At 32.1% G+C, this 20,791-nt stretch overlaps 2 protein-coding genes across 2 annotated transcripts in view; one reads left to right on the forward strand and one right to left on the reverse strand.

Moving 5' to 3' along the window:
* Positions 1 to 284: 284 nt before the first annotated feature.
* Positions 285 to 11,864, forward strand: LOC148308969 (flexible cuticle protein 12-like). The gene is made up of 4 exons (XM_088260759.1): positions 285 to 423; positions 1,399 to 1,511; positions 9,621 to 9,716; positions 11,679 to 11,864. Exons 1-4 carry the CDS (start codon positions 415 to 417, stop codon positions 11,779 to 11,781), a joined length of 321 nt encoding a protein of 106 aa, XP_088116885.1. The 5' UTR covers positions 285 to 414; the 3' UTR covers positions 11,782 to 11,864.
* Positions 11,865 to 14,242: 2,378 nt separating this feature from the next.
* Positions 14,243 to 20,791, reverse strand: part of LOC148308970 (pupal cuticle protein Edg-78E-like) — a 38,650-nt gene continuing 32,101 nt past the window's right edge. The window contains exon 5 of the mRNA XM_088260768.1: positions 14,243 to 14,612. Within this exon, the coding sequence (XP_088116894.1) occupies positions 14,432 to 14,612 (181 nt within the window). The 3' untranslated portion in view covers positions 14,243 to 14,431. The remainder of the gene's footprint in view (positions 14,613 to 20,791) is intronic.

Genomic DNA, 20,791 nt, shown 5'->3' on the forward strand with positions numbered 1-20,791 from the left:
TTTTGATTTATGACGTTCTTGAAAGGAGTATGTGATATATGCTCAGACTTCCATATTCCTTTATTTAAAAAAAATACACGTTTCATCTCAAATTGAGACACCCATGATAAAATATTTGTTTTTGATTGATAATATCGAGGAAGATATATAGTCAAACTGAAGCAAACGGTCAAATTTGGCCAGGGAATTACAAAATTGTACTGATCCTCAAGGCCTGCGTATGTTAATTAGCTTTTATATGCAGAATAAGGTAAACAGGTAAATATTACATATTGACACCGAATGTCACTGACTGCCTAGGATTTTGAAACGTGTGACGGAAGTCTATATAAGAAGTTTCACGCATGTTTTTTTAATCATTCAGAGGCTCAGTGTGAAATTGTGAATATAAATAAATCTTATCCTAATTTAAAAATGAAACTGGTAAGTTTACTACTAGAACTGACCCTTATCATTAGTGTTTAGGGCACTTCGTTATATTGATGAAATGTCAATTTGATTTGTAATTTAATGAAAGCAAGGAGTCCAGGGTACCTGTAAATATTTTGTAATATCAGTCAAGCGTTTCAGGGTAATATTTCATATATTTTTAATGTTAAAAAACACTTAATTCATTCCCCCTCCCCTTCTCTGGGCATCAAACCCGGGTCCTCCAGCGTGGAAGCTAAATATGATAACCACTTCACTATTTAAGTGTAAAATAGTCTTTTGAACATTAGAACAAAAACCCAAAATAAGTGCTTTGCCAAAAAAATGTGTTAAATAATATATTTGGATCATGTGATTCAAAAACTGGCTGATTTTTTGTATTTTACAATATATTGTTATTACAAGCAAAAAAATAAATATTATATTAATTAAAAAAAAGATCACACTAAGGCATGGTCTGTGTGCGGGTATATATGAAAGAATTTAAAAGATATACGTATCAGAAACATAAATAGATTCAATGTGCTTATACTAACTACAAATACAATATTTGATTTTAATAGAGAACAAAAAATCAAAAAGATGAAAATGAAAAAAAGTTAACGAATGTACGAGTATAAGTTCAAAAGAAGAAGCTACTTGGATCTGTTTTTTTTTTAAATAAATAATTTAGACAAAATTTTTAATCGAAGCATATTTGATGATACGTGTCTATCACATAGTCTTTTTTTCTAACAGTTTAGGAGCTATGAAAAATGAGTTTAATACATATTTTTTAGAGTAGATCATAAAAGAGGTGATTTAACGTATACATTTTTTTAAATTTAAATATTTGTATTAATTTTTCTTCTTCTAACTCGTTTCTGCAACCAATGGTGTATAGGGCGCTACATCGTATCGGCGCAGTGCTATCTTAATCGTCAACTGGTAAAATAGTAGTTTCAAGGATTTAGCTGTTCTTATTTTCAGGTTATTTGCGTCGCATTGATTGGCATCGTGGTGTTTGGAGCTCCTGCCAACGAATACCCTAAAATAACGAGTTATGCAGATGAAAATGATGGCTCAGGAAACTACACATATGCGTAAGTACATAATTTTCTCAAAAGTAACATTGATATTTTTCTTTTCCTCTTCTTTAGTCTTTTGTTATCCACCGCCGCATCCTTCTTCAGGCCTCTTCTGTATCCTTCCATTTTTTCGGTCTGTTGCTGCTTGTAGCCAGTTTCTACTACCCTCCAAAGCGACTATGTCGTCGGACCATCTTTTTTGAGGTCTTCTAACTCCTCTTTTATTCTCCCAAGGTCTTCATCTCAAAATTTTAGGGATCCACCTTGTGGGGTCTTGTATTGCAACATGTCCTGCCCATTGAGTCTCCCTTGGCGATCCATGATATCCGCTATTCTGGATTTGTTCCTAATTTCCTCATTTCTTATTCTGTCTCTCAGGTATATGCCAAGCATGGATCTTTCCATGAATATTATTATTTGACATCTCATCAAAGATGAAGAAAAATATGGAAGTCTGGGCAGTTACGGGGCTGACGACCTTCATAGGCTGGTTTAAGTGATCACTTTACACACGTGTAACATTCACCAATTCTACCCATTATTGACAACCACACTACTCAAATTCTTGGAAGTTCTATATATATAAACCAATTCAGAAATATTGTTATTGAATCACTAGAACTTCACTAGAGACATCTATTGGTGAAATGAAAAGAAACTTTTTTATTGAGCAGAAACTCTTATATCAGTATGTGAGGTCCGAATCCTGGATTATAATCACACATATAAGAAACGCCAGATAATATCATTTTCATTTTTATTATTATATTTAAATCTTTCCATGAATCGCTGTGTGCATTTGAGCTTTCAAGTATTTAATATACTTGATCATGTCAAGTTTCCTCGATTTTCCTCCTCTTATATTATCATGATATCCTCTTTTCTGGTTCTGTTCCTATTTTTTCATTTCTTATTTTATCTCTCAGGCTTAATTTAAGTATGGATTCAGTGCATATGTATTCACTGGTAGTCACGATTCATACGTTTATATTTTTATACAAGTCGGAATCTCTTAATTTTCTGTCATATGTTTGAGTTTGTCAAAAGAAAAGTTTGTCCAAGTCTTTCCCATTTTTCTTTCTTATTTCATTTGGGTTCAGATGGGCATTAGCGATAAAATCAACAAAGATGCAACATTTAAGTGTGTCTAAATTCTGCTTGAATCCAACATAGGGCTGTTGTGAACTCATATAATATAAACTTACTGTGTAACGAGATCGATCAATATACAGAGGAGTTTTAAATTAAGAATTTGAGTGTGTCCAAATATTTGTTAACGAATGTTGTGAATAAAAATAACTAATCAAAGTAAAAACTGCACAAAAAAATAAAATCATATGTTCAGGCGTTTCTCAGTATGTGAAATAATCCGGGTGCAGAACTTGCATACAAATAAAATGATCTCTGATTAATAAAAGCTTTCTATGTCCAATCATAAATGGCTGTTGTGAACTCAATCATGGAACGTCACGAGATGGATAATATATCTCTGACTTCTCAAATTTGAGTAGTGTGGTTGTCAATCATGGGTAGAATGGTGAATGTTGTACGTGTGAATCACTTAATTTACCTATAAAAGTCATAAGATCTGTAATACCAAGAATTCCACATTCTTCTTCTTCTTTGTTTAGTTGTCAACATGTTTAAATAATTCCTTTGTGGAAAAGTATTTAGACACTTATAATGTGAGTATTATATTATTATTAATTTATTTCTTAATTTAATATCTTCTTCTTCTTTTTTATGTAGATCCTAAGGATCTGAATGTGCCTCCGCTTTTCGCTCTTGGGATGTTGACCCCCAGCTATCTTTTCACCTTTTTGAAGGTCTGCCTGGGAGTCTGCGTCCTTCAGGGTTTCAATTTAATATGATTTGTGTAAATGAATTAATTAATTTCTGTTTTTTGAATATTTTCCCAAATTAAATTATATAAAAGTGGTCAGGTCAGGAGTTGTAATAATTGGAGGGTAGGTATGAGGAGATGCATAAATGTGGAATAGACAAAGATTGTCTCCCTTTGGAGACAATCTTTGTCTATTCCATCTTTATAGATTTGTGTGGCGCTCTATGTATTTTCTTAGCCTCTGAAGCAGTGCGATGGTTAGTTAGTAAGATAGTCAGAGACCTCTCAGATACGATCGTAATTATTCATAAATTACAATACAAATATCTGTTTATCGTGAAATCTTAGTTCAATATATTTTAATTAATACCGAAATTTGAGTAAAATTTACTTAATTTATAAATTGACTTTTATTTTCCTTATCGAGTAATAAAAATCGGTCAACACTATTTTTAATTTTTAATTTTATATTTACGTTAATTGGTTTGTTAGTTTATTATTTTGGTCTCTTCAAATAAAAAATAATTATTTCTTTATATTTCAATTATTTATTTATACCTGACTATTTTCAAGTACTCGATCATGATATGTTTTCCTCGGTCTTCTTCTGCTTCTATTACCAACCACATTTGCCTCATAATTTTGCTTAACTATTCTTTCTTTACGAATTCGATTCACATGTCCAAACCATCTCAACATACGTTTCTTAATTTTATCGATAATACATATCTCAGCCTTGCATTATTTCCTTATATCATTTGAACTTTTTGCCGCACATTAATATATTCGCAACCGTCATTTATTTTATTGTTATAATAGCCGGACTGTGTCTGGATTCAATACTCCTATACACCGAATGCAAAACCTCGACAATGATTTCGCGGACCACATCGATTTATGGAATATGTCACTTCCTAACCATACAGAAATAATAATTACAGGCTAACATTTCAGGCTAATGCATTATTTGTTTTATATGTTCATCCTTGTGATAAGTACTTTTCGAACCAAAATATAGTTAAAAAGAAAAATATGTAATTCTATCATATTATTTTGTACAACATATTATGTATATTTTATACAACATATTTGATTACGCATTTTTATCGATTGTTGCGCGGTATGATCGATAATCCTGAAATTATCCGGAGCATTGGTCTGTATGTTCCCGATAGTTACCTAAGACAGCGTCGGCATAGATTGTTTCACATTCCTATACACAGGACCAACATGCCGATGGTTATGCCTGTAGGAAGAGCTACCGCTATGTTGAACAATATCACATTGGATATTGATCTGTTCCATGTGTCCGAAGGAGTTTTCCGAAGCGGGATTCTTCTACACCTTTAAGTCTTCTTGCTTACTTTTAATATATACGCCTTGAATATTGTTAGTTATGTTTATATTATTTTTTTGTTGAATAAATTGAATTGTTGAAATTGAATTGTTGAATGTACAAATGGGCTCCGGCCGTTAATAGGGGAAAAACATTGTTAATTTAAGTTACATACCACTATTTTTTTTAAATATTTTGCGAAACGTGTTTCGATGCATTCTAACAGTATTTGAAAATGATGCGGAATATATCGAAATACGAGTCACAATACATTTTAAGGAATAGTCATTAATACTAAGTAAAACTTAAATTAGAAATGGCTAGATAATTACCACAAAGTGACTGCCGAATCAATTAACGAAATTAAAATATATAAAACTAAGATTTAACGATTAACAGAAACGCGTATCGTAATTGATGAATAATTACCATCTTATCTTAAAGGTCTGTGAATTTGTAATTTATCCAATTTAAGATTTAATTCGGATGGCGTGTCGTGACATTTGGGATACAAAGATGAATGAATTACCTAACACTCGAGAGGTCATTAGTTTGATATTGGATTCTGATTGACCGATCTCGAAATGAAGTACTTAAATAAATAATTAACATGTGATGGTGTAGGCCATGGGTGGCCAACCTTTTCAGCAGCCGGGCCAAATTTTAGAAATGAGATATACTACCGGGCCGTAACACAAAATTTATTTTATAATTTCAAAGCAAACGAGAAATATTTATACTATTTGTATTTTTAAGAAGATATAGTAAAAATGAGAATCAAACATATTTTTTAGATAAAATTTAGGCAATATTTAAAATAATATTAAAAAATATGCATAATAAAATATATTTTAGTGAGAAGTCTGATTTTGTTCGTCAGAATTAAGTGCATCAATGTTGATAACGATTGATCTGTTGCTTCACGCAAACAGTTTTCTAAATGCTTCAAATCAAATCATTTTGGCACGGGTCGTGATTGTTAATACGAATATTGGTATATGGAAGAAATTGTCACGATAGTAAGAAAATTCCATAAATGGTATATGATACAAACTACGCACGATGCGATGGAATGTTCTTCTGAAAGAAACAATAAGTGTTATGCTCCGCGGGCCACAAGAAGACACCCAGCGGGCCGAATGCAGGCCGCGGGTTATATATTGAAAGCTGTCCCACCGCATGCCCAGATCTGATACAGAAGCATCTAGGGTTCCTGACATATCTGCTCTTGCTAAGCATTTTTTTTAAAACTAAGTTTCGAAATTAATTGAAAATGCGAAACAATATAAAATTGTATCCCGATTTTACTGTGAATGTACATTTAAAAGCTTTCAATATACTTGTCACTACCCTTCTAAATAAATACAATATTGTAAATCCATCACCAAAATTTGTAGAAGTACCCCGGTGTAGGCAGTGAAAGGGATTAGTATTTAGTTCAATTAGTCAGCTTGACCCGATTCCGACTCGACGTTGGCCGGTACACAGACGCCCACAACAGACAGGGAACAGTGCAAAGACATTTACAGAGAATGGTCAGTCATCGCATTTCCATTGAACCATTATTCATGTTACGTTACGGGCCGCGGGTTGGCCACCCTTGGTGTAGACTGACCGGAGCATTTCGTCGTAACGTAACATGTTACGATGCGAGCATTTAGGCAGTCAGTATAGCGAGCCGAGCTGCTCGCCGCTCGTTCCGACTGCTCCATCCGAAGACGAATGCAATCTCAGGTCAGAACCAAGGTTGAGAATCTGTGGAAAATTCCTCAAACTGCGGGAAATCTTTTTTTTTCATCTGGAGTAAGCTGTGATTTATTAAAATCACAGAACCAAGAATCACGTCTTCGTCGTCCGACATTTTAACTACGAACGCTAAGTTTCATACAGATTTCTAGACTGTAATTCAGATTTATTCAGGCAACACTGATCACAAGGCCACAAGCGAGCAGTTGTGTTCTAAACGAGCACTGATCGCGGTCAGTCAGCAACGCAGTATCGTCGTAACGTAACATGCTCGCCGTAAGAATCATAATTTTTTTAATGAAAAACACTTTTATTTTACCACTTGAGTTTATTTATGACGACTAGTTTCGGAAGCTATGCTTCCATCTTCAGGTCTAAATGTAAACTAAAACAAAATAAATAATTAACTGTTCTATAAATAAGGAGGGGGTAAGTTAGGGGGAGGGGGTTTAGTCAAGGGGGTGGAGATTGAAAATAAAGTACACGCGTGTAACATTATCTAATTCTAGCCATTATTGACAACCACACTTTTCAAATTTTTGGAACTTCTAGATATATTGATTAAACTCTATGCACAATTCTTGAACTCGATAGACTCTACGAGTGACATCTATGATGGGATAAGGCAAGATTTTTATTAAGCAGAAACTCTTTTATTTGTATGTGAGATCTGAATTCTGGATTATATTCACGTACTTGAGAAACGCTAGAAAATACATTTTTCATTTTATTTAAGCTTATACCAGTTAATTTACTTACAATATTTTTAAAAATATAAAAAAATCGTTAATATAAGCATGTTCCCCATGAAAACAAGTTGTTAACAGCAATATCTTATATGTGTGTGATGGTATTGTGTAATACATATGTATAGTTAATTATCGTATTGCAATTATTATTTCAAAACAAATTACAAAGTCATTGAGTCTAAAATGATAGGAACATGATTTCAAATTGAATTTGTATATTTATATATTCATATGTGTACAAACGATGAATGATAGATGTTCGAATGGTGAAATAAGGAAAGAATGGAAGGCTGAGATGAGCATTAACGATAGAATTAAGAAATGTGTGTTGGGATGGTTTGGGCATGTGATTCGAATGAGTGAAGAAAGATCAGTAAAACAATTTTATGTAGCGAAATTCGTTAGATATACGAGCAGAGGAAGACTTGGGGAAATTTGACATGATCAAGTGTTTCAAATACTTAAAAGGGGTCAGGTCAGGAGTCGGAATAATTGGCCGGTATTTATGAGGAGATGCATGTATATATGTTGGAAGAGGCGAAAATTGTTTGCAATGATAAATTGGTGTTGCGTTCTATTCTCTCTGCGTGCCCCCGAGGAGAAGCGGTGTGATGGTTAGTTAGTAATGTGAAAATAGTTTTTAAATACATTTGTTTATCTTTTACGAGATAAAGATCATTGACTCGAAAAAAAACTAAATTTTTGGGTGAAATAAAATCCGTGTTCACAAATATGGGTTTATTTAAGGAGTTATTTTTTAACTTTGACATTTCAACACAGATGAAGAAGAATATCGAATATACGCACATCTGTGGTAAATAAAAGGGTCTTTGATAAATAAAAGCTTTTTTAAACTAACCATAGATGGCTCCCGTGAACTAAAGCATAAAGCGTCACGAGATTTAGGACACATGTGGGAGTTCCAAAAATTTCATGGATAGAATGGCTAATGTTACACATGTGTAAAGTGATCACTTAACCAGCCTTTGACAAGCCATAAGCCCAGTAAATACCCTGGTTTCCGCATTCTTCTTCATCTATGTTGAGATGTTAACATTATCAACTTCAGATACCCTTACGGTAACTGAATTAAAAAATGTATCAATAAATGCAGTACCTACTCCCTAATGTTTAGTATACGTGCATTAGGGGTACCATTTTTTTATTACCCAATATTTTTTATTTGATCAACCAGCATTATTCGGTATATTGACAAAGTATTGCGTATTTAAAATTTTAATGCCAACGATAATTATCCTTACATGTTAACAAATTCAATTGACATTGTATTTGTTAGCATATGAGGAGAATTAGTGTTGAAATTTCAATTTTATATCCGAAACGTTCTGTCAATACATTGGTAATATTAGCTAATCAAATTATTTATTCGTTACGCTGTGGTCATGTCTCACACATAAGTACAGTGAAGCCTCAATATAACGGACTAATTGGGGGAAGTAGTGTCTATTGAAGCCGAAAGTCCGTTATATAAAAACAGGTTTAAAAATAATGAAAAAAAAACCTTTGAAAATGTGAATATATAGAAAGAAATCGACAATACAAAATACAAACAAAATATTTATTGTCTTCGGACACTCGTCGTTATGTGACGTTGCTGTTTGATATCAATGCGCTTGCTTTCAGTGACCTTGCTTTAAAAAAGCAATCAATTTTCGTTTTACTCTTGAAGTTTTCTGACATAATTTATATCGTGGCCGCTAAAATTGTTTACATTGGACTTTTTCTATACGTTTGATCGGATTTTTTGTTCGTTTTATCTGAAGTTCGTTAAATGGAGGTTCGTTATATCGAGGTTTCACTGTATGTAATGTAGTATAAATCTTACATAAATCATACTCGATTCATAATAATTGATGTGTTGTCAAATGCATGCGTGTTTGTAGTCTTTAAAGGCTTATATATGTATATATGTATGTGAAATATTTTTTCTGACTTAATTTCGATTAATTCAATATTGTTTAAATTATTTTCACTAAACACATATTTAATAACTGAATGATATATCATTCTTCTCTCTTATGTAACAAAATGTGCCTAATAAACGTGACGCGTCCTTGAAATTTCACTCTCGATTCTCGTCCAACTGTCGATTATCAAATCGCCGCCTGAGAAAACTAAATAAAAGTTATTTGCAGAGATAGGATTTTGTACAACCGGAACGATCTCCGATGAGACAAACCGGATGTTTCGCCGTTAAATTCGATTATTAATTCGTGAGTATGGAAAGGACATTAAATAAACAAGCTATTTATGACAAAAATGTATGCATGTTTAATATATGTTTTAAATTGGTAATTTGATACTCGAAGTCTCGATTATAATACGAATTAAATTATGACCTGTTATAAAATTTAAGTGTTCATTAATGTCAAAACTCACTTTTTATCAAACATATTTGAAATTTTATTAATTTTTATTAAATATTTCAGATTTGTATCCGAGGATGGGATCCAGAAGCAAGAACAGGGTCGTCTGTATTACCCAGACACCGAAAATGAAACATTCATCGTAAACGGAGAATTCAAGTAAGCGATTTTTTTCATTTATCTTCTTCTTCAAACCCTAATTCTCACCCCAATGGTGCATAGGGCACTGCATCATACAAACACAGTACTATTTTGATCGTTAACACATAAAGGAAAGGTGATCAGCCCTCCGCTTCAGGCAATATTGAATATGTGTTAGAGTGAAAAAAAATATTTACACTGATATGAAATCTTTTTCTTCCTCACTTTCATCTTCTTCTTTGTGTAGACCTGATAGGACTGTATAGGAAGACCTTTTATCGATTAGTTTGAGAACTTTAAATTTGTCTTTCAGTGTTAAAGTTACATGCTTACGAGGAACCAAAATTAATCCGAAATGTGTTTACTTCGAAATCATTCGGATTACAGCGTGTTTCGGATTACAGAGCGTTCGGATTAGCGAGCTGGAACTGTACATAAAGTCTCTTCTTCTACATCTTCTTCTTCTTTTTGGTGTAGACCTTGTGGCCTGTTATTAAGAGTGATTATCGTCCTGCGATGATCTGGATGTTTGTGATGTATTTTTCACATTTACCTTCCTTATCCGTACTATCATACCTGCAGACAAGACTCTTATGGAGGCTTTGCAGGTTATTCCTAAAATAAAATAAAATAAAAATAAAAATAAAAAGATCTGGGAATGCGATGGGTCAATTTTAAATATTTCGTTGACTCTTGCCAGATATGCTCCTTGGAGTCTTCATTTCTGACACTCTTAGCGCGTTTTTGTTACTGCGGTGTCCGCTCTACATTCGATCCCATATGTCATGATGGGTCACACAAAAGTTTTATTTATTTTTGTACAATGTCCATATTATTTTTCGTTAAAACGTTGGACATACGAAATTTCCACATTTACTCGTACGACCTTCCTACTTGTTTCACTAGACAAGGTCAAGTGATATTGACAGAGTCAATATTGGACCACACTGACATCTTTTGATGTAAGACGGGGCAAGAAATATGTCCATGGAAGCTAAACTGGTAGTTCACAACGATGTGCAACTACCGACACTGATATATGGAAGAGAAACATAGAAATATAAAACATAGAATGAAAGGAGAGTGACGCCTTTGAAATGGATGAACTTTCAACTTTAATGTTACGAAAATGTGTGAATGTGAAGAAGAGGTTGGTAAAATAATGATAAAAGTAGACTGAGTGCGATCGCTCAGCGCGGCAAAACTATGTATGATAGATATTCAAACGTGACAAAAGGAAATAATGCAAGACTGAGATAAGCATTATCGATCCATAACCGGAAACACATTGCGAGACCAAGTAAGAAATATCGATATTCGAAGCATGTGTAAGACGGATGATATCGTGAGGTGGGGACGACAACGAAGGCGATACTGGAAGGAACATATAAACAGAATGTCAGAAGACAGACTTCACGTATCACCCTCCAAGGAAACCCTGAAGGACGCAGACCTCCGAAACGATGGAAAGACAGCTGGGAGTCGACATCACAAGAGCGACATGCGGAGGCACAAACAGATCCCTAGGATCTACATAAAGAAGAAGAAGAAGAAGAAGAAGATTATATTAGGAAAAGTGGGTTGAGATAGATTAGGCATTTGAATTGATTGAGTGAATAAAAAACAGTAAAACAAACTTATGACGCGAATGTAGTTAGAAATATGAGCAGAAGAAAACCTAGGAAAACTAGCCATGATCAAGTAATTCAAATACTCGGACGTGGTCAGGTCAGGAGTCAGGAGTAATCGGCTGATATGTATGAAGAGATGCATGAATGAGGCACAGGCAATGATTTATTGTAAAGACTGATTGGTGTGTGTATTCTCTCTGCATACCCCTGCGGAAAAGCAGCGCGATGGTTAGTTAATTATTAACATTTCCATTTATCGATCAAAAAAATGTCTGGGTTCCCTCACAATTTTTCGATATTTATGTATGTGGTTTTTGTAATAATCAAAGTCCTTTTTTCTCTCTTTTAGATACACGGGACCAGATGGCGTTGTATACACTATCACATACCAGGGAGATCCCGCCGGTTTTCATCCAGCTGGGGTCCATCTTCCCGAGGAACTCCCGAAATAAATTGATTTATTAAAACTATTATACGTTATTTTGTATCTACTTAATCCACCACAACCAGTTCCATTAAATGTTATTAAACGTTATTTCGTATCTACTGAATCCACCACAACCAGTTCCATTAAATGTTATTAAACGTTACTTCGTATCTAATGAATCAAACACTACCAGTTCCATTAAATGTTATTAAACGTTATTTCGTATCTAATGAATCAAACACAACCAGCTCCATTTAATGTTATTAAATGTTATGTTGTATGTATTGAATCTACCTCAATCAGTACCATTAAACATTATTAAACGTTATTTCGTATATACTGAATCCATCACAACCAGTTCCATTAATTAATCGACAAGAATGCATAAACGTTTGTCGATTACTTTTTGGTTATCGGTAACTTGCAAGTTATTTTTTATATTAATATCTTAGTCTAAGCGCGTTTTTTTAAACGCGCTTAGAGTGTCAGAAATGAAGACTCTGAGAAGCATAACAGGCAAGAGTCTTCGAGATAGAATCAGAAATGCCAGGACCAGGGAAATATGCAAGATCGAAGATGTCGTTAGGTGGGGAAGGCAACGAAGGAGACAATGGTATGCGCATGTGAGAAAAATGGAACTATCTAGACTCCCTCATATCGCATTGTACGGCCAACCCCATGGTAGACGACTCCCGGGCAGACCACCAAAGAGATGGGTCGATAGCTGGGAATCGACGTCGCAGGAGGCTAATCGCTCTTAAAATCAGGTCGCAAGGCCTATAATAAGAAGAAGAAGAGAAGAAGAAGAAAAATATCTTAATATCGATGAAGAAGAATATGAAAGTCTAGGCATTTACAGGTCTTACGATTTGACGTAGGGCAGTGGTCGGCAAACTTATTATCAAAAGAGCCAAATATGAATATTGTATAAAGAAATATATTTGTACAAAATAAAATATATGGTTAGTAAAAATTAAATAATTTTCTTGGTGAAATAAATTTAATTGATTTTAAATACGTAATACATACGGTATATTGTAAAATAGTGGTCGGAAAATTTACTAGCCAAAGAACCAAATATACACAAAACAACGATTTTTTTCTTGAGATCTGTTTGCAATTCTAGTACACTTTAATCAAAAATAATTTTAGACCTTTATTAAATTACGGATACACTTGATAAAATTGATTTCACACTTAACAAAGATTCTGTTGATTTATTTGTTTTTTTTTTTTAAACATATAAACATTTATTTTATGTTAACAGGAAAAAAAAACAATTCGTCATTTTCATTACACAGTTTTATTTTAAAATATGTATAAATAATATTTTATTTGTATTTTTATGAAAGCATGATAAATAATATTTCATTGTTATCTAAAATTAATACAATATAAGCTATAGATATTTTTAAAAACGTCAATGTGCAGTATAAAATTATTTAAGTGAGCAGTTAACCGATGGTTTCATTAAAACCTTTGACGTGGATACAAAAATTATTTAAAGCAGTATGGAAATAAATACTCATGTATCTAGTTATAATATGACTGAAATTCAACATAAAAATTGACGGTTTTAATTAAAAAATAAAACACCTCTATAACCACTTTTTTTGAGTTTATTTATTGCAAAATTTTTCATTCATTAAATTTTTCACCGGACAACTGTATGTAGTTTTAAAAACTAATCGTGTTAACATTAATAAACTCAGAAAATGGTCTTATATAACGTTTTTAAAAAGTGGTCTTATACACTTTTTATATAATACATAAGTGTTTTCAATTTTAAAATGAAATCATTATATTATTTTACGAAGTTAATGCAAAATCAATAAATTATATCTATTTTTAACCAAAATTTCACTTGGTTTATATTATTACCGACATCGAAACCCAGTCACTACTCAAATAAAATATGTAAAAATCATTACAATACATATTTGTTATTTTAGTCTATAATTCAGGTTACCGATTTTTTTATTAATGTTTAACTTAGTAAATACCATGTTCTCTTAAAAACTACTGTAACACGTGTTTCGATGCATTCCGCTTAATTTTTAAACACCGTAAGTGTTAAGTGAAAATACGGTGTTTGAAAATGATGCGGAATATGTCGAAACACGTGTCACAGCAGATTTTAAGAAATAGTGATATTTACTTAGTAAAACATTAATTAAAAATGGATAGATTTTACCACAAAGTGACTGCCGAATCAATTCATGAAATTACCGAATTCTTGTTTAGTATTTTTTGCTAGTCATATATTTACCAAGTGAAATTTAAATTTTTTATTTATTTTATTTTTTTTATTATTAGATTAAAACCAATATTTTTAGCTTTTCCACTTTTTTATTTGACCAGCGACCGGGTTTCGTCGTTACCGACATCATCAGACTGGTCTGATGATGTCGGTAACGACGAAACCCGGTCGCTGGTCAAATAAAAAAGTGGAAAAGCTAAAAATATTGGTTTTAATCTAATAATAAATTAAAAATGCAATTCCATCACGAAGTGTCAGTGGATAATATAAATCTATTGAAATTTAAATAACAAATTGATAGATACTACCGCAAACTGACTGTCGAATCTATGAATGAAAGAAATATAATAAGCTGATAATGTAGTTTTTTGAAATCGGATAAGCTTGAAAATCATTTGATTTTTTTCAACATAATTTATTGTACGCGATTGACTCTGTATCCATTCTCGTCGGCGACATAATTGTACGTATAAGTGACTCCATCTGGAGCCACGAAGCTGTATTGTCCTGTGACCACCAGATGAGACTTCTCAGGATCTCCAGGGTTCTGTACTGCAGCTGTTTCCTGTCGACTTGCTCCATCAGAGGTCTGATAACTGAAAACACATATTTATTTTATAATTAAAATATAACTTTGTTTTAAAATCTGAACCGCACGCTTGGCTACCGTTCTGGAGGTCTCGGGTTCGATTCCCAAGAGTGGTAAAATAAATATATGTGATTTTTTCACTGCCATATTTATTCAATATTACCCTGGACTGGTATCTGAAGCGGAGGGCTGATCACCTTTCCTTCATGTGTAAACGATCAAGATAACACTGCGTTTATATGATGCAGTGCCCTATGCACCATTGGGGTGCGGATAGGGGTATTATATATATTATATTTAAAATCTTTATAATTATTTTATCAAAACTTCATTATAATGTCTACCGACTTCGAAGCTAACCGCTTCTTTTTCAAGACTGATTAATACTAATATCAGTCTTGATAAAGAAGCGGTTAGCTTCGAAACCGGTAGACACTATAATTAATTAAATATTATAATTATATTTTAATGACCTGTTGATGGAATGATTATTCCGAAATCAATAGTCACGAATAAGTGTATATAAAAGTAATATTACACAAAGTGAACGATGAATTATATGGAGAGAGTTATATTACCATACCACAAAGTTAACAATGCTTTTAATATACAAAATATATCTTATAATTAATTACAATTTATTAGTAGAAATCAATTTATGAGGCGAATGTTAGTGGGAAAAGAAGCAGAGGAAGACCGAGAAAAACATGGCACGATCAGGTATGCCAAATACTTGAAAGTGGTCAGGTTAGGAGTCGTAACAATCGTTGGGTATGTATAAGGAGATGCATGAACGTGGAAGAGGCGAAGAATTTTTGCAAGGACAGAGTGGTGTGGCGCTCTATTCTCTCTGCCTACCTCTGCGGGGAAGCGGCGTGATGGTTAGTTAGTTTTTTTTTTTTTTTTAATCAGTTAGATTTCCTACAGTATTGTCGGCAAAACTATAATTGGTGTATTTTATCAATAAAATATATTCAGGTATTTGAATATCTCGGCTTGACAATAAATGTATATGATTTTAAAATTATCTTAAATTAGTGTGAATTAAGATAAGTACTTGTCACAAAACTATAGTCATCATTTATCTGTCAAAAGAAGTCAGAAAATTTATTTTATCAGACACAAATAAATTGTTATCTCAGATTTATTACCAAAATAATCTTTATTATGTAAAATCTTTTTCGCGCTTTGAAAATGGTAATATTGAATAATGTAATATTTTAGGATTAAAAAAACTCGTTTCAGGTCATTAAAATGATTACGTTGAATTAACTTCAGGAATTTTTAAGCCATAAAGTCATTGACTCCTATTTTCGATATTAATGTATAATTTCAATATTTCTAGAAAATTCTTGATTTGGTGAAACTATTTTTTTTTTTTTTTTATTCATTTAATATATTTACATTTTTATTTATAACATAATAACATTTGAATCATTTATACATATGTAGAACTTTTATATTTCGATTCGCTGTGCCTCTCCATAAAAGAGTCTGTGCTCTTGTGCTTGGAAAGGGACTTACACTCGTGGTTTAATGTTATATAATAAAAGATATAATAGTTTTTTTAATATATTTTTTTAAAGATTTAAATGTATAGAGCTTTAATTTTTTTCTTGAGGATTTTTATATCATCTATTTTTTTTATTTCTTTAGGGAGTTTATTGAAATGTTTGATTGCCAAATATTTGAAGTTTTGCTGAAATTGCTTGGTGTTGCATTTTGGAATAGAAAAATCGTTTGAGAATCTCGATGATAAATTCTTTGTTAAATTTAAATAGTTGTCACCCTTTAGTATTTGAAAAACTGCGGTTTTTTTATAAATGGATTCAATATTTGGGACTTGAAATTTTTTAAATAATAATTTTGTTGGAAATATGTTTTTTTTTTTCAAGATGACTTTAATTATGGTTTTCTGTACTATTTTCACTGAGTTCAGTATGTTGTTGTATGAGCCTCCCCATGCAATAATGCCATACTGTAGTAGTGAGTGAACGATAGCATAGTAAACTCTTTTTAGGTTGTCGATGGTTAGTATGTTTCGGATTCTAATGAATATATATATGCATTTTCTTATTCGTTTTACTAGTTCATTAATGTGACTATGGTATTTCAAATGTTGGTCTATTATTACACCTAGATATTTTATTTCTTTTTTTGGACATAAAACAGAACATAAGTTTTTGCAATTTGAATCCCTGCAGTCACCATTGTGAATTGTAATTTTTATATTTGTCGGTATTTTGAGTTTATGGATACAAAATGGGATAAAGAATGTTTTATCTGTATTTAGGGATAATAGATTATTGTCAAACCAGAATTTTAGGATTTTCATGTCCTTATTTGCGCGATCATTTACGGTATTCCAGTTGGGTCCGTTTATAACTATTGCGGTGTCGTCAGCATAGGATATTATGTTACCGCTGATGTTTTGGTGAAATATGTCGTTGACGTAGATGATAAATAGTAAAGGGCCTAAGACTGTACCCTGAGGTATACCGAAATTACTAGTAAGGGGTTGGCTATAGGCTTCATTGATTTTGACAATTTGAGTTCTTTCGAGAAGATAACTCTGGAAAAGTTTTAAGGCTTTACCCGTAATTCCGACAGATTTTAGTTTTAATAGAAGTTTATCATGAGAAATACTGTCGAAAGCTTTTCTTAGGTCGACAAAAATTCCTATACAGTTGAGTGATTTATCGAGAGAATCTTGGATGATGTATGATAGTTTGGCAATCGCATCTTGTGTGCTTCTTTTTTCCATGAATCCATATTGGTTTTCATTGATTATATTAAATTTATTTACATATGTGGACAGTCTTTTTTTAATGATTTTTTCAATGATTTTACCTATGTTTGATATGAGAGATATAGGTCGGTAATTTGTGACTGATTCTGGATTTCCAGATTTGTAGATGGGGATGATAATGGCTTTCTTGTAAATTGAAGGGAATATACCGGTTGTAAGGCTAAGGTTTATGATGTGTGTCAAAGGTTTAGAGATTTGTTTTTTTATGAATTTTAATGTATTAACAGAGTGTCCGTCGTATCCCGGGGCAGATCCTCCTTTCATATTTGTTATGATTTCTTCAATTTCCTCCTGGGATGTTATTTGTATTGATGCTAATATATTATTGGAAGTTGGAGTATCTGTTTTGAAAATATCGGAATTAGTTTGAGTAGGGATTTTTTGAGCTAAATTTTTACCAACACTGGCAAAAAAATTATTAAACATATTAGCAGTTTTGTGAGGCATTTCTAAGCAATGAATTCGTGAATTTTCGTTTGAGAGGTACATTATTTTTTTTTGCTGGGGGTGTTTTTTATCAATTATATCATTTATTATATTCCACATTCTCTTACTGTCATTTTCTGCAAAATCTATTTTTGTTTTGTAATATTTTTCTTTGGTATTTTTGATGAGGAAAAAAAGTTTTTTTCTATACAGTTTAAAATATTTTTTTAGGCTTTCGTTTTCGGGATTTTTTCTAATTTTTTTTATTAGACTTTCTTTATGTCTTATAGACACAATAAGTCCATGCGTAATCCACGGTTTTATTGGTTTGAATTTTGATGATTTTATTCTGAAGGTTTGGTATTTGCTGGCATTCATGATATGAGAAAATTTTTCTTCGAATAATTGAAAGCATGTGTTTACATCGGTACATTGGAATAATTCTTCCCATTTCTCGGAGTTGAGTTTATTTAAAAGTGAATTATTTAATGCCGGTGCTGAAGAGGTTTTATTTGGTATGTTTATATTCGTTATATGTGTGTTCGGTAGGTTATATGAGTATTTAATTATTGTTGTAAAATGATCAGTAATAGAGGTGTGTATAACGCCAGCTGTTATATTATCAGAATCGAGTGCGTTACAGAAAATATGGTCTATACAGGAAGGTCGTTGACCTTGAATGTTTCTAGTGGGATTATTAATAAATGATGTGAAATTGAATTCCGCTAGAGTATTCAAATAATTATGTTTATTATTGCAGTCATATTCCCTGTCGATGGATAAATTTATGTCACCTAATAAAAAAGTTTTTTCATTTTTGAGATTGATTAAGATACATTTTAAATGTTCTATGAATGTTGTTATCGATGAAGAATGAGTTCTGTAGATTGCTAAAACATTGTTAATGTGACCTTTGTAATTAATTTTAATTTTTAGGATATTAACATTTTTTATTATTATTTCTTCGAAATCGATAACGTTATGTGTATTTGCTATGAAAATTGCGATTCCGCTATTTTTGTTGATGATGTTTTTTGTTGCATAATAAGTGTAGTTCGGAATGTGGTAATCGATATCATATGATGAGTGAGTTTCTGTCAATATAATCACGTCCAGTCTATTAAAACTATTTGTTACTACTATGAATTCGTCAAAATTTTTTCGTATACTTCGAATATTCATATGCAATATAATTAAGCTATTGTCAGGGTTTGGATCTATTATAGCATTTGTATCATTAACGGTATGAAAAGTTCGTTCGTCTATTTGGAATTTAGTATCTATAGAATTAATTAAGAAGTCAGTCATTAGAACTGAGAGAAGATATAAAGATAATAAAAATAAAATAAAAATAAGAATAGGTAAATGATAAGGAGAAAATTACGGTTAGTGAAGTAATAATGTTTTTTTTATGATTGTGTGGAAATGCATATATATACTCACTAAAAACAAAAAATACTTACTCATAATCTATTCGGTCTTTCGCTATGATCAACATTTTTTTTCTGTATTCACAGCAGGTATTATCCGCGCTGTGATCAGTGGAGTATTTCATATTGTAGTTGCGATTTTGCGAAGCGCAGTTAAAACAATTGGATTTTTTATCTAAATTTGTGCAGTTTTTTTGCGAGTGCTCTCCTGAGCAGTGACGACATGTAGGTGGTTGGGTTCGAGATAAGCATCGTAGAGCAGTGTGACCATATTTTTGGCAGTGGAAACACTGAGTTAGAGGGTTGCAATCTTCTACTGTAATTCTTTGAAAGTTTATGTTGAGTTTGCCCTTTTCTATTAGAATTTTCCTTATTTTGCCTGAAGTTTGTATAATATAGTTAGTCGTGTCTCTATTGATTCCTTCTTTGTCATTATTTTTAAATTCTTTTAATAATTTTATACTATTTTTATCGTCTTCTTCTAAACCATTATTTTGCATAATGATGCCGTTTACTATTTCTTCTTCGGAGAGGTGGGTTTCTAGTCTTTTTAGGATGAGACATGGTTTCCTTTTTTGTATTTCTTCTGCATTAACGTCTCTTCCTAGTACATTATTGATTTCTTCTACTAGAATTTTCGTGTCCTCTTTTTTAGTGCAGTTGATGATTAGTTTATTGACTCCGACTTTTTTGATACCGTCGATGCCTATTTTTAGTTTTGGTATTTTAATGTTTTTTTTTATTTTATCTTTGATTTCTTGGGAGATTATGTTGTTTTTTCCTGTTATTATTATTGCATGTTTTTGTTGGGGTACAGGTATTTTATTATTTGTTGTAAGTACTTGTGAGTACGTCCTCTTGCTGTTGTTTAAGTATTCTTCGATTTTTTTTGTGTAGGTTTCGTTGTTTTTTATGATTTTTTCTTGCAGGTTAATTATTTGGCTATGGTATTCGTTTTTTTCTTTATTAATTTGCTCTTCTAGCGCCTTTAAATTCTGTTCTAGAACATTTTTTATTTTCGAATCTTTAACCGTAGTGATTTTGTTTATTTCATTTCTGATATTGTTGATTATTGGTTCCATATTGGGCGTGAATTCGCGTCGCCCGTCCGGGCGTGCGCGGGTTTGTGTTTAGACGGTAGTTATCACGGCAATAAGCTATATGTAATTATCACTATACGTCCGCTCACTACTGCTGACAGAAGTGAAGTGATAATACATTAACTTAAATTTAAAATAGCTCAAGCAAAGCACCATGTATTTAATTTCCAGCAATCATTCTTCTCTCAATATCCTTATCCATAGTAATAATCAATGCAACAACGTGTTTTTTTTAACGTTAAGGAATATATTGACAATTAAGGGTGCATCAAAATTATTGATGAAACTTTGTAAATATTCATATTTTTTTTGGATATAAAACATTGATATAAAAAGACAACGATCCAATATTTTTTTCAAATTTAATTTACGTTTAAGATTTTTTTCTCATATTCTTAATTTCAATCATACAGGTGAATAC

The sequence above is a fragment of the Brachycentrus maculatus genome, unplaced genomic scaffold (genome assembly GCF_059751285.1).
Source record: "Brachycentrus maculatus isolate JH-2025_06_01 unplaced genomic scaffold, ASM5975128v1 h1tg000142l, whole genome shotgun sequence".
NCBI classification, from domain to species: Eukaryota; Metazoa; Arthropoda; class Insecta; order Trichoptera; family Brachycentridae; genus Brachycentrus; species Brachycentrus maculatus.